The sequence below is a fragment of the Limanda limanda genome, chromosome 8, assembly GCF_963576545.1.
Source record: "Limanda limanda chromosome 8, fLimLim1.1, whole genome shotgun sequence".
In the NCBI taxonomy this organism is placed as follows: domain Eukaryota; kingdom Metazoa; phylum Chordata; class Actinopteri; order Pleuronectiformes; family Pleuronectidae; genus Limanda; species Limanda limanda.
In genome coordinates, this window is record NC_083643.1 from 2,213,763 (window position 1) to 2,228,757 (window position 14,995).

General features: G+C 43.9%; 1 protein-coding gene across 1 annotated transcript in view; it reads right to left on the reverse strand.

Moving 5' to 3' along the window:
• The window catches only part of LOC133009381 (synaptic vesicle glycoprotein 2B-like), an 11,954-nt gene extending 3,536 nt beyond the window's left edge, over positions 1 to 8,418 (reverse strand). The window contains exons 1-11 of the mRNA XM_061076872.1: positions 8,183 to 8,418; positions 7,437 to 7,663; positions 5,124 to 5,304; positions 4,812 to 4,963; positions 4,336 to 4,469; positions 3,926 to 4,015; positions 3,377 to 3,490; positions 2,319 to 2,407; positions 2,083 to 2,158; positions 1,708 to 1,796; positions 530 to 663 (exon numbers count right to left, since the gene is read on the reverse strand). Coding sequence (XP_060932855.1) covers positions 530 to 663; positions 1,708 to 1,796; positions 2,083 to 2,158; positions 2,319 to 2,407; positions 3,377 to 3,490; positions 3,926 to 4,015; positions 4,336 to 4,469; positions 4,812 to 4,963; positions 5,124 to 5,304; positions 7,437 to 7,663; positions 8,183 to 8,418 — 1,522 coding nt within the window. The remainder of the gene's footprint in view (positions 1 to 529; positions 664 to 1,707; positions 1,797 to 2,082; positions 2,159 to 2,318; positions 2,408 to 3,376; positions 3,491 to 3,925; positions 4,016 to 4,335; positions 4,470 to 4,811; positions 4,964 to 5,123; positions 5,305 to 7,436; positions 7,664 to 8,182) is intronic.
• Positions 8,419 to 14,995: the final 6,577 nt, after the last annotated feature.

Genomic DNA, 14,995 nt, shown 5'->3' on the forward strand with positions numbered 1-14,995 from the left:
TATTTTTCACCAATAAAAGGCTCAAATTGAATCATTACACAAGTCTCACTCAGAACTGTGCAGCAGCTCGTTGTTGCTCCTCTGCTTGTTGCTTCTCTCTCTCGACCTTTAAGGTTAATCTACGATCATAAATCAACAAATTTGCTTGTGATCATACTTCTTGTATGTACAGTATAACGCCACGTCAGCTCGCACAGAGACTCGCTGATTAAAACAAATCACAGATATTGTTTTAATGTCAGAAAATGGAACTTTAGTTGAGAATTGGTGTGAAAACTATCAAAGTGAACCAATTCCTGTGATGTGAGATTATGGAGATACACGATATCTGCATAATCCCGAACAGTAAAGAGAACTCTATGATGGATTTTTCTCTTTGACCCCATTGTACAAACAAATGAGACACAGTGGTTGTTCTGGACCATGTGACCCCTCAGAGGACGGACGGGTATCCAAACCTTTGACCTCTGACCCACGTTTACTCCGTTCTTCCTGTGGTCCCCCCGCCCCCCCCCCGGGCTGAACCCACCTGTGTTGGTGAAGAGCGTGGAGCGGATGGTGCAGTTCTCAAACACTGTGTCTGTGGACCTGATGTCCTCGAAGTGACAGTCTTCAAACAGAGAGTCCTCAAACTTCACTGACTTCATCTCTATTCGGATGAACCTATGGGGATGGGATGGGACACACACACACACACACAACCACACACACACGCAAACACACACACACACAAAGAAAACATGGACTCACTTCTATCGCTGTGGTGTCACAGAATCAGAAAAGACACAATGGGCTGTAACGTGTTAAATCCACGATGATAATGTTGCCATGGAAATAAACTCAGGATCAAAATGGCAGAATGATCATTTCCATGGCAACATTATGTTTTTAAGGACTTTAATGTTCAGATTGAAATTTAACCCAAAGCCCATTGAGTCATTCTTAAATTCTGCAGAAAGCGTAGAAGTTCATTAATATACAGTTCTGTAGGAATCTGTATATCTGCAGTGAAAGGTTCTCTGAGCTGAGAGGATCTCATGGGATCTGGAGGCGCTGGAACAAAAATCACGTTGTGCAACTTCACCACATGGACAGAAATCCTCCGACATGCACATGTGTACACAACTAAAAACTGTTTACAGTATCCAGAAATACTGTAGACACCTCGAGTCACGTGATGTTTCTGATAACAACGAGCCTGAGGATGAAATGACTGATAACTCTGTGTCCACAGGCCGAGCTGCAGATGGAAGTGACTGATTAAGACTGAGCTGTTTTTTAAATGTTGAAATCTGACAGATCAAGATGCTGCTGCTTCACTGAGATTATAATAAACGCAACAAATAGAGAAAAACACAATGAAAGTGTTCGTACAAGTTAATATCTGTTGGGTTTCATACTGATTTATTCCAATTTGGTTGCTGATTTAAAACTCAGACAATTCACAAACACAGTGTCCACATTATGAAACTATGCATATAGTTGAATATAGAATCACATTTTTTAATTCTTATTCTGTAGCTTGTAATGAGGATGAAAAACACTGTTCTCAGTTTTACCTCAATTATCTGAGCTACAAAGACTTATTCCATCTCACACTCACTGTTTGAAAGAAACATATATAATATATATAATATATTATATAAAGTATAGTAAATGTACTTGAACCACTGAGGTGTATCCAGACAGTGACACAGTGAGACTTACTTGTCGTGGATATATTCTCCTTCTGTATGGATCTGGTTTTCCAAAGAAAAGTTAAAGTGGAAGTTTTCCACTCGTTCTCTATGCAGCACCTGAGAAAAGAGACAAAACGACGTGAATCTGTGAACATCAGGAGAATCTTCTCTGGGCTCCTGTGCTCGTGAGCGTCTGATTCAAAACTTCTCTTCCAAAAACACGAATCAGAAACAGGACTGGATGTTGATGGCAATGTTTTCTCATGAGCTTTATACATAATTTGCAGAAAACTACAGAATCCAGTAGATCCTGAAATTTCACTTTAACTTTAACTGAGCGGATAATGGGTTAATGCAGATTAAAGCAGAGTCGCTCTGAGTTTCCATGACTTGATGACTTTACCTTGACCTTGGACTTGTATTCCTCGAACTGAAGGTGCTTGATCATGTCAGGGAACCACACGGACAGACCATAGTAACTGTGATGGAGAGAGAGGACAGAGTCAATAAAACTAAACCTCGACCCAGACTAAATAAACTGCAGCTCCATGATCAGATCAGGGATTTGCTCCTGCTTTATAAACGTGCTTCACGGCCAAACAGCTGTTTGAGATGCCGGCTCTGAAGGTGTGAACCGACCTGAAGGCCATGCAGAACCAGATGACGGCCATGAAGAGCGTCGCTAGCCTCAGCTCGGCAGAGACCAGAGACGCCACGTTCTTCAACACCTGGAACAAATACAAATGTAGAGTCAACTCTCTTTAGATTCAGTGCTGCTCTCTCTTTTCACATTAGAATCTAGAAAGAAAATTAGAAAGAAAATTGCTGTCTCATGCAGATTCTAAGTTAGGTACAGAAATGTGACACATCATGGTTCTTAGATATATTGTTGAAGTGGCTGTTTCCTCAAAAGCACTTTAAGTTAAATTAAATTAAATTCACCCATTCGCACACAGTACTTTTTTATGCTGTGCTTTGTCTGCACTATTATACATTATTCATACAAGAAATGCAAATTGGAGGAGCCGGGGAATTGAACCACCAACTTTCTGCTTAGTGAACAACCCTCTCATGTTTCAGAAAATAACAAACTGGCCTCAGATATGAGAATTTTAGCTTGTGATTCGCAGTTTGAGGTAATCCAGCGTTTCTGAAAGTGTGTCATTGATCCAGGAAGTGATGAACGGACTCGTCTACACACAGTGAGTGTATTAAATCTAACCGTAGTAATGTGTAGGATGTTTCTGGCTGTACAAAAGAGCTACAAGCGTCCTGACAAGCACAAGGTAACTGTATTTGATTGTGTCATCGTCTCAAATACTGGATCCCAGCCTCCTGAATGAAAGACTGAGGCAGTGGATTCTTTGACTGAGAAGAGTTTGGGTCCTTAAACCCTTCTGTGCCCTCCTGTGGTGCGCCCCAGGGTTCTGTCCTGGGTCCTATACTTCATATACAGTTTTTAACTTTTAACTGCTCCAGATTCTCAGCTAAAGGGAGACAGAGCTTTTAAAATGTCCAGAATACAGCAGGCTGAGTCAGAAGCTTTTAATTAAATCAAATCTTAAAACGTACTGATACGGCATTCACTGATTCTACCTTACTCTAGTTTTCAATCATCATAACAGGAAACATTTTGGTTTGATGTCTCCGGGGCCCGGTGGTAACCACAGTCTCAACCATTGAGCGTGAGCACATACCAGTTTGCAGAGTGTTAGCGAGCGCACAGCCCAGCGCTGCACAGACGTTCCTGTGGCACTCTGGATCTCAATGAACTCGTCCTCGGCTGTTTTCGGAGCCTTGATGTGAGTCACCTGAAAAGATGGAGGACAAGGAAAATAATGTCAAAACAACGTTCCCCAAAATAAAACTCAACTTTGACTTCACACTTTGAATTCAGCTCCTGCCCTGAACTCTCAGATGGAAGCTTTTAATTGTTTCCTTCTCTCATGTCAATGTGTTCTTCAGATTTCTAAAAATACAACATATTGACTCACAAGAGAAATTACACAGTCTGATGTTACACAGCAATTTTCAATCTGCATAAAAACTAAACAAGTACGGTACCGAATCAGGACTGAGGAAATATTCCATCATAGTTCCTTTTCACAGAGGTTTCACAGAGGTTTTGAAGAGACTTGTAGGACTATTTCAAGTATATGTTGTATATTTAAACCCTGAATATCACACGTATCTCTTCACTGTGTATTTTAATAAACTTCTATTGTGTAACATCCACACGAACTCACAGTAAAGACTTTTTCTGGTTGTCCCTTTGCTCTCCAGTTGGTGTCGTGAACTTGTTTCAGGATCATCCACGCCTCGTCGTGTTTGGCATTCTGTGCAACACACATACACACACACACACACACACACACACACACACACACACACACACACACACACACACACACACACACACACACACACACACACACACACACACACACACACACATATAGAAGTTTTATCTGTTTTTTAACGCTAAGGCTTATTGGAAGTCTGCATTTAAGATATAAGCGTTAGTTTGAAGGACACATAAAGTCCATGTACAAGTAGAAATACACAATTTGGAAGACAACCTAATAAATGAGGCAACACTTTGCCTCCACACAGTGTCGGAGCTGAAGTTCTGCCCCAGCGTGTCGGGCTGTCTCACCTCCAGGAGGAAGCGAGGGCTCTCCGGCATGAAGGTCAGTCCGACCAGAGAGGTGATGGCCGGGAGAGCTGCAACCAGGATGAAGACCCTCCAGCTGTGGAACTGGAACTCTGTGCCCATACTGAAGCCCCAGCCTGCACACACACACACACACACACAAACACACAGACACACACAAACACGGGTGAAAACAGCACTCTGGGCTAAAGGCCTGCAAGTGAGAAGCCTCCTCCTGAGAGCGTTGGGGTTCAATCCCTGCCCAAAGATTTCTCTGATTAACAATTGTGCAATATACAATGGGAATCAGCAGGAGGAGTATTCAGCTGAAAAATATATCAAATCATCTGCAGCCCACAATCAATGGTGTTATTTCAAATCTGGAAACTCTTGAATAGATGTTCCTGTTTCCTGACAGGCAGCGTTAGAGGGAAGCTCTGCAGTATTTCAACAGGTTATTAGCATCTTTGAGTTCTCACCATATCTGGGGATGATGCCCCAGGCAGTGAAGGAGGCGTAGATCCCCCCGATCATCCAGAACATACACAACCAGGACAGATGCTCTCCTCTCTTGTCCATCTGAAGGAACTCAGAGAAGTACGTGTACACGATGGGAACTGTCCCACCGATGCTGAGAGGAGAGAAAGTTCCACTAAATACCAGCAAGTAGACTATAACACACCAATATCTGCTTTTTATTTAACAGGAGGTTTTAAGCAAATGTGAGCTAATGAAGTTGATGTGGTTGAAAGTGCTGGAAAAAGCTTTGAGTGTGTGTTTGTGATCGTTACCCGACGCCAGACAGAACCCTGAAGAACAGGAAGAAGCCGTAGCCTTGGGCGAACGAAGACAGGAAGGCGAAGACGCAGTTTATCGCCAACGCCACAATCAGGCAGCGCCGACGGCCGACTTTGTCTGCGAGGCCCCCCCACAAGAAGGCGCCCACCATCATGCTCACGAAGACTGTCAGACCTGCACCGAGAGAAACATAAAGAGCAGAAATAATAATAGTTATATTCACTAATGTAAAGAGTAGGGCTGGGCTAGTTAACTCGTTTTAATCGAGTTAACTCAAGTGATGAGTTAACTCGATTGTTTATCCGCCAATTATTTTCTTTTTTCCTGTTCTGCAGCAGTCAGCAACAGACTTTCACAAAATAAAAGCCTGACTTTCACAATAAAACAATAAATAATCAAACCTGAGTGAATGCGAGATAAAATAATTAATCGAGTTAACTCATCACTTGAGTTAACTCGAGTTAACTCGAGTTAACTCCATTGAAACGAGTTAACTTGCCCAGCCCTAGTAAAGAGGTAAATGTACTTAGTTACATCGCAGCAAAGAGTTTGACTGTGAACTGAACGTTTCCTTCTTCTTCACGACTTCAGACTGTCCTGACGTCTTGTGGTAGAAATATTTCCGCTCACTCAGCGCTTTATAAGATTTTCATTAGTGCTGCTGCCTTCACCCAGTTTCACCTCGACTGGTGCCAGGTCCTGGCAGCGTCACACGGCAGCCTGCAGATGGCCGGGCCACAGGGGAGAGCAGGGACTGCACAACACAGTATTTTATATAAATGTGCACGAGGACAGAAATAAAGACTCATTTCACATCTAGTTTCTCTAACTGGGTCTCGGGGATCTGAGGCAGCGCTGAGATGCTACAGCTGCTTTTTCCAAGGTCAGGACGGAGGGAGCATCGATAATTCTTCCTGTGTTGTGCTGACTCAGAAACAAACCCAGACTCGGTGTTGTTAGGAGAGGTACAGAGGGAGAACGGAGGAGTAGAAGCTGTGAGGGTCTGCAGGAGGTCAGGTGATTCCCAGTCAGATGAATATAAAACACTTTTTACTCTAGAGGAGAAAGTGTTTTTTTTATTTTCTCAGCACTTCTGCAACTTCAGACAAATCGAATCCGTTCGATTACTCCTTCTCAGTTTGCGACAAGATCGAGAGCAGATGAGATGGAGATAGATGGAGGAGGATGAAAATAGGAAGCATAGAGACGGGAGGATGGAGAGATCGTAACAGGGAGAGAAAGAGAGGGAGAGAGCAGTAAAAGTAAAAGCATCCCTGATTAGTTTCTCTGTTGCAGAGTCAGGCGTCTGCAGAGGAGACGACAAAAAAAGAACGACTGACGATAAACACGATGAAGGTCTGAGGGCACCGCATGTTTAATCACAGTACAGCCAAGTAACAATGAACATATACTTTGTTACTGGTTTTCAAGTATATGTACTTTACTGGAGTATTTTATATTTACTTTTACTCTACATTTTAAATATCTCAACTTTCTTCTCCTTATATTTTTTAAATCGGCTCCTTACTGTCAACATGAAGACAGATTTAATACTAAATGGACGATAACACAAAGTAGACGATTACTTGATGTGTATGTATCAGTGGATAACTCGCACAACTAATGCAACACAACGTTATGCGGAGCGTAGATGTGAGAGAATATGAACATGGAAGAAAGTGAGGAATCAGAAAACATACAAACACAACAAAACACAACACAACAGCCTCAGCTCTTATACTCCTACTGGAGTAAAGAGGTTGAATCAGCACTTTTTCTTTTACTTGAGTCATTTAAATGAAATAACACAACCTGGATGACTGAGAGTCTCCCTCACATGCTGCATATATATATATATATATATATATATATATATATATATATATATATTTACAGCAGGAAGTCGTTAAGGACCAATACACTGATTTATACAATTCACTCCTCATCCAACGAGCTGATTCATTCCTGCCTCGGAGCCCATTAGCTAATGAGACTGCAGCACCAGGATTTACAGAGAAGTTTCAGAAACCCAATGACTCCCCATTGGCTGCCTGTGTGTGTGTGTGTGTGTGTGTGTCTGTGTGTGTGTGTCAGCTCTCCTAAAAGTGAAGCCAAAACATTTTCTTCTCCCCCTGGTGGGCTGGCTGCAGTATACCGTGCTGCCTCCATGTTAACAGATGGGACAATTAAATAATCCAAAAAGCGATTTTCCTAAATATGTAATGTGTCATTTCACGTTCATCATCATGACCACATCCTTTTCAAAGAAAACCCTTCAATCAACAACGAGCCTGTCGAGTTCTTACCCAGCATTCCTTTCTCTGCGTTGGACAGACACAGATCCTTTTCTGCGGAGGGAAGAACGAACGCAACCACGAAACATTCCACTCCATCCGCCATCAGCGCCAGGCCCAGCACCACGAAGAGCGTCCACTGGAACTTCCCGTGGCCACAGTCCTCCATGATGTCCTCGTACTGCTCGGACAGCTCCTCCAGCTCGGAGACAGCGGTCCGGGCAGATCGAGCTTTAGCCCTGAGACACGGAGAGAGAACGAGAATAAGAAAAAGAATGAAAACGGTGAGAAAATGTGACCTTGTTTGTTGAAACTGATACAAATCTGTGATTCATTTTACACAGTTCTGAGAACGATATAATGAGAGATGTTGTTTTGTGGTTTGTCAGGTCAACACAGTTCTCGTGTTCGTCTGACTGAGCAGAGACCATCCTGCAGTATTTTAATTAATCCAGATGTCGACACAGGCTGCACAACACAACACAACACAACACAACACAACACAACTCACTCACGCTATGCGACTGCAGCCCAGTGTGTATGATGTGAGTAAAGTGTGAAGTGTTGTGCGGCTCCGAGTGTAAACCTGGAATAAAGGTTACATGTGATCTGCAGTGAGATGATAAGTTCGGAGAAAGTTGGGGCCCAAAGTTTGGTGACTAAAAACAAAAAGGTGGAATGAGGCCTCAGCACGTTTTCGATGTTTTTCCGGTTCAGGGAAACCATAAAACAAGAGAGGAATCGAACGTGTGTCTCACCGTGCCGCCCTCTGAGCCGCCTTCACCTCGTCAGGGTGAGGGATCCCCTGATATTCTCCTTCGTACATCTGGTCCTCTTCATCGTGTCCCTCCGTGGCGTCGCTGGCTGCGTCCTCTTCTTGCCGGAGGTCGTCCGCTTGGTACCCGTACCCGTCAGGCCCCCCCCCTTCTCCGTACGACCCGTAGCTGTCGCCCCCTTGTTGTTGGTACGCGTTGTTTTGGTAGGGGTCGGCCATCTTGACTCGCCCGGCCCGCAAAGCTTATAAATGATTTAAACGACAAGGCTTTCGTTTGACTTGTCGGTTGTTTCTAGTTCGGTTGTCGAGAGATTAACACGTTTTTTTTACGTTAGCATGATCACGATGTTTAGTCACAGTTGTCTGGAGCTTCTCTGTCGGAACGTGTCGGCTCCGGTCTCTGGTTGTTGAGGTCGTACTGGTCGAACTGGTCGTGACTCCAGAATCCAGTCGGGTCTCGTCGTCGGTTTTCACTCCTGAAAACAGAAAAACTCACGTTAATTTAGTCTGAAGAGATTCACACAATATTCATCTGCTCCAAACACTCGTCATGTATAAGGAAATATAATAAAAAAGGCTTTTGATTTCCATGAAGAGCATTTGTAGGATGTTGAGTGAGAGGTGAGAGGTCAACGTATATAAACCTACAAACAACGATTCCCTCTCTACAGTCAAATTGTCTCTGAGCTGAGGGACGAAGCTGCAGTGACGTCTCTTTCCATCGGGAACAACAAACTGAAGAGTGTGAGGTCGACCAGCCGCTGATAACAGACTGGGACACAGCTGCAGTTAATGCTGTCACTTTTTAAATTAATATCTACACTATGTTTCCACATTTGGCCAAAAATAAACTGGGTAATGCTTTTATCCAATTAGATCCATGATGTGAGAGCAGAGAGCGACTGAGAGGACGAGCAGTGAAGAGCAGGATGAGATCAGACTGGACCTCCATCTGGACATTGTTGAGATATCTATGTTTTGTTCTCTATCTTATGAATATATTTTTACTATATTTTACCTACATTTATATCCTGTGAATCAATATTAGCTGGGTAGTCTATAGAATTAACAATATCTAATAATCTTTTTTCTCTTTTTTGCTGTAACAAGTGAATTTCCCCGTTGTGTGGATAAATAAAGAAATCTAATCTAATATTACAACTGTTTCTTTCATCTGGAGTGATGTATAACTTCTGGACTCAGGTACAGGGTCAAACACAGAGCGCAACCATCTGAGTGTTAATCTGACTGCAAAGTGCAACTTGGGGAAAGCGTGAGAAGGAAATTCATCTTGAGATTTGAGATAATGAAAGCACAGATTCTCAGGAAGGAGAGAGGACGTGACAGGACTAACACAAAGAACCATTTTCATTAATTATTGTGAGAAAAAGGTATGGAATCCTCCTCTAAGTCTAATCTGCTGGGTCTCTCCACTGTGAAAAACTCCCTGTTTGATAAAGGCACAATGGTGGGAGACACCTGGTGGACCGGACCTTCTCTCACAGTGAGATGCTTGCAAAAAACTGCACTTTGAGAGACAGTACACATCTGGCCAATTGCTGAGTGTCCTGAAGAAAAGAACCGCCTCTGTGTATCTTTTACAAATACTGTGGACTTGGGAAAGGGGGGGGCTTCTTCTCGACATGATCCAGTGAACCTGGTGACGTGTCCTGCAGAACCCCAGAGATTCTCTGTAAGTATTGTTCTTATACAATAAACGTATTACTGTGAAACTTTTGAACATTGAACTTGTCTAAATTATTAACCTTTCCCACTTGAACCTCGAATCAACGAACACGCTGTCTGGTCCAGAAGGGACCGGGCTCGACAACATGGACCATTTGAAAGGTGAGAAGCTAAACTGTTGATCAGCCATCAATTAAAGGTTTGTTGTCCTGTGTGGGTCCTTCGTCCTTCATGATGATGAGTGTGACTCTATCAGAAGAACAGCAGAACAGCTGTGCTCTCCTTGTTAAGCTGCTCTGATCCATCTGAAGGAAACTTCCACAGATCCACACATAACATAAGATACGACTTCCAGCTGGTTTTGTGTCTTAAACTACAACACAGATTCACTGAGTCACTGAACCAAACAGAATTCTGCTCTGGTTCTTTCTAAACATCGCTGGCTGACGTCAGTTTGTGTAATTGAGGTTTTTGATTGACACGACCGCAAAGGGCTGTTTGTTCCGTCTCTGGTGATCCTGCCTGCAGGTTCCTCTCTGGAAGAGTAAAGCAACCGGCAGTTATTGATCCACAGCAAGTAAAGTCCTGCTGCTGGACTCAGAACCTGAAGTAAAGACCTGCTGCTGGACTCAGAACCTGGAGTTAAGACCTGCTGCTGGACTCAGGACTCAGAACCTGAAGTAAAGACCTGCTACTGGACTCAGAACCTGAAGTTAAGACCTGCTGCTGGACTGAGAACCTGAAGTAAAGACCTGCTGCTGGACTCAGAACCTGAAGTAAAGACCTGCTGCTGGACTCAGAACCTGAAGTTAAGACCTGCTACTGGACTCAGGTCACAGAACCTGGAGTTAAGACCTGCTGCTGGACTCAGAACCTGAAGTTAAGACCTGCTGCTGAACTCAGAACCTGAAGTTAAGACCTGCTGCTGAACTCAGAACCTGAAGTTAAGACCTGCTGCTGGACTCAGAACCTGAAGTTAAGACCTGCTGCTGGACTCAGAACCTGAAGTTAAGACCTGCTGCTGAACTCAGAACCTGAAGTAAAGACCTGCTGCTGGACTCAGAACCTGAAGTAAAGACCTGCTGCTGGACTCAGAACCTGAAGTAAAGACCTGCTGCTGGACTTAGGCCACAGAACCTGAAGTACAGACCTGCTGCTGGACTGAGAACCTGAAGTAAAGACCTGCTGCTGGACTCAGGACCTGAAGTAAAGACCTGCTGCTGGACTCAGAACCTGGAGTAAAGACCTGCTGCTGGACTCAGAACCTGGAGTAAAGACCTGCTGCTGGACTTAGGCCACAGAACCTGAAGTACAGACCTGCTGCTGGACTCAAGACCTGAAGTAAAGACCTGCTGCTGGACTCAGGACCTGAAGTAAAGACCTGCTGCTGGACTCAGAACCTGAAGTAAAGACCTGCTGCTGGACTTAGGCCACAGAACCTGAAGTACAGACCTGCTGCTGGACTCAGAACCTGAAGCAGACCTGCTGCTGGACTCAGAACCTGAAGTAAAGACCTGCTGCTGGACTCAGAACCTGAAGTAAAGACCTGCTGCTGGACTCAGAACCTGAAGTTAAGACCTGCTGCTGGACTCAGAACCTGAAGTAAAGACCTGCTGCTGGACTCAGAACCTGAAGTAAAGTCCTGCTGCTGGACTCAGAACCTGAAGTAAAGACCTGCTGCTGGACTCAGAACCTGAAGTAAAGACCTGCTGCTGGACTTAGGCCACAGAACCTGAAGTACAGACCTGCTGCTGGACTGAGAACCTGAAGTAAAGACCTGCTGCTGGACTCAGGACCTGAAGTAAAGACCTGCTGCTGGACTCAGAACCTGGAGTAAAGACCTGCTGCTGGACTCAGAACCTGGAGTAAAGACCTGCTGCTGGACTTAGGCCACAGAACCTGAAGTACAGACCTGCTGCTGGACTCAGGACCTGAAGTAAAGACCTGCTGCTGGACTCAGGACCTGAAGTAAAGACCTGCTGCTGGACTCAGAACCTGAAGTAAAGACCTGCTGCTGGACTTAGGCCACAGAACCTGAAGTACAGACCTGCTGCTGGACTCAGAACCTGAAGCAGACCTGCTGCTGGACTCAGAGCCTGAAGTAAAGACCTGCTGCTGGACTCAGAACCTGAAGTAAAGACCTGCTGCTGGACTCAGAACCTGAAGTTCAGACCTGCTGCAGGACTCTGGACTCAGAACCTGAAGTAAAGACCTGCTGCTGGACTCAGAACCTGAAGTTCAGACCTGCTGCAGGACTCTGGACTCAGAACCTGAAGTTAAGACCTGCTGCTGGACTCAGAACCTGAAGTAAAGACCTGCTGCTGGACTCAGAACCTGAAGTTAAGACCTGCTGCTGGACTCAGAACCTGAAGTTAAGACCTGCTGCTGGACTCAGAACCTGAAGTTAAGACCTGCTGCAGGACTCTGGACTCAGAACCTGAAGTACAGACCTGCTGCTGGACTCAGAACCTGGAGTAAAGACCTGCTGCTGGACTCAGGTGTGAAACCAAGATATCTGAGCCACAGACAGGATCTGAATCATTAGATGGAGAAGAATAAATTAAATAGGAATCATAAAACAAGACCCGACAAACGGGAAATACAATATATTAAAAATGTCCATCACAAGACCTCTCTAAAAAGTGATAATTCAAACCTCAGATCATTCAGAGAAACACAGACTGAATAAAGAGCAGATCGAAGGTCTGATGTGAGTCAGCAGTTTAACGATTTGATTGACAGATGTTTTATTACGGAAAGCTGGACGGCAGGAAATTAAGAATCTGGAGGTTTGGACTGTTCCTCGCCGTCCATCAGCGTCACATGACCGAGGTGTCACCAGGTCTCTGTGCTGATAGAGGACCAGGTCCTCAGGGCGTCTTCCAGGGAGTTTAAACTTCTCCTTCCTTATCTTCCACTTCTGGAAGACGCTGAACTTAATTAGAACAGGAAAAGGTTTCCGGACCCGGAGTCTGCCTCCATCTTAATAAACCTTCCGTGGTTTTAACCCAACAAACATGTTTCTTTAATTTTCTGTTTCTGGCGTCAGATGAAGAATTTATGAAGAAAATAGATCTGATTTTTACATCATTTTACACATTTAGTTAAATAGAGACTTCTTGCAGCGCTGCCTCTCACTCTCTTCTCCACTGTGTGTGTGTGATCATTAGTGGTGAAGCTGAGGAGTTCTGAGACAGATGGTTGGTCAGGTCGGGATCTGATAGTTCACTGGTTCCACACGAAGAATGTGCACACGAACATGGTTTGTTCCACAGCAGCAGCAGCAGCAGGGATTATGTAATCTGAGATGAACCGATGAACAGAAGCTCCCGACTGTACTGAATCTTTTCTCCTGTAGTTCATCTACTGACTGTGGAGCCCAGAGAGATGATACAGCAACATTTCACAAAAGACAACCACATTCCTGAGCTTATTTAAATTGTTACGTTATTTGTAGTCTGTCTATTCTGATGTAGTGTTTTTGTATTTTACATTTCACCTTGTTTATATCACGTTCATGCTACCGATGTTATAAACAAGTTCACCAGCAGGCTTCAGCGTTTCCTGTCCATAAACTTTATTCAGGTTTCTGACTAAGTCGCTACGATTTCCATCCAAATTACAAAATCTTAGCAAAACGTCTGCATGAAAATATTCTCCAGGACACTAGAGGGAGTGCTGGGCTCGATTCGGACAAACGGAAACATTAACTAGAATTGCTGAGCTAACAGTGACCTTTGGATTTAGTCGTAGTTTTGCTTTAACATCCAGTCAGTGGGCAGTTTATTAGGAACCACTAGCCCAAACTACTTGTTCTCGTCCAACAGTCCTTTAAATCATGTTTTTCTTCTCAGTTCTCTTTGTGTTTTACTCTCAGTCTTTCTCTGTGTTTTTCCAATAAACCATCAGTCACATCCTGCCAGGTACCGGGAGAAGAGACCTCACAGCTCCCATAAGCATGTGTGCAGTAGTACAGAGTACTGCAGGTTTCCATCTTTTATTTATGGAACCTCACTGCTGTCGACGGAGAACCTTCTGGAAAGTGGGTTTCCTCGTCTACATCCTTTTTATTCAATTTTGTTTCATGCTTTTATCCAAAGTCTGTGTTATTATTATTATATTATTTATGAGACTAATAAGTAACATGGCTGCAGCCTCGGCGAGTGACGGGCTTTGACGTAGAAGCTCAGTCACAACATCTGACCTGGGATCAGATACGAGTCTAATTTCAGTTTGGAACCGACGTGACGTCCTGAGCAGAAACACAAACACATCCCTGAGGAAGAGGAGGCTGAAGAGAAAGCTCCAGCGTCAGTCCAGACATTTAGACGAGATAAATAATTCATCACGTTCCTATCCAGGGCAGGAAGACCCCCCCCCCACAAACACACACACACACACACTCACACACACACACACACACACACAGTGCAGTCTCCTGTTTCAAATCGGAGCAGATGTACGCCACAGTCTTTTTACAGCAGCGTGATCGAATATGAGCCATCTTGTTTCAAAAGACCAGATTTTCCCAATATCAGCAATAAAATCTTCCATCTTTTTTGTCACATATCGATTTTCACTACATCGTTAGAGTCACGTTGCAGCAGCTGAACATTCAGCATGTAAAACTAATACATGGATTAAAATGTGTTTAAGCTAAAATGACCTGATTCAAAACTGTCCTATGAAGAATATTTGTTGTTTCTTATGAAGCTTTAAACATGTTGTACCTTGGTGGTAAAATTTCAATTTAGTACGAGTCATTGGACGCTGAACAATATTGGTTTGTTGTTAGAAGCTTGATTTGGTGAATCTCAGCTCAGGGTCTGAAGCACAAGGAGCTTTCAGGGCATCTCCAGATGTTTGCTTAATTTAACTGAGTGTGAAGGTTCCTGTGCCAGGTGCTTTGAAAGGTTTGCACTCAGGAACCTTGTTACAGATCAGACAAGTGCTTGAGACCCTGAGCTGAGACCGGCCCTCAGGGAACAGAGATTATTTCTCAGCAAAGACAGTTTGGGTTCGGTCCACAGTTTACCTGGGACACCTGAAGTCACCTGAAGCATAAAACACCTCTATGAAGCATTTACCATTCAAAAGAACATGGATGCTG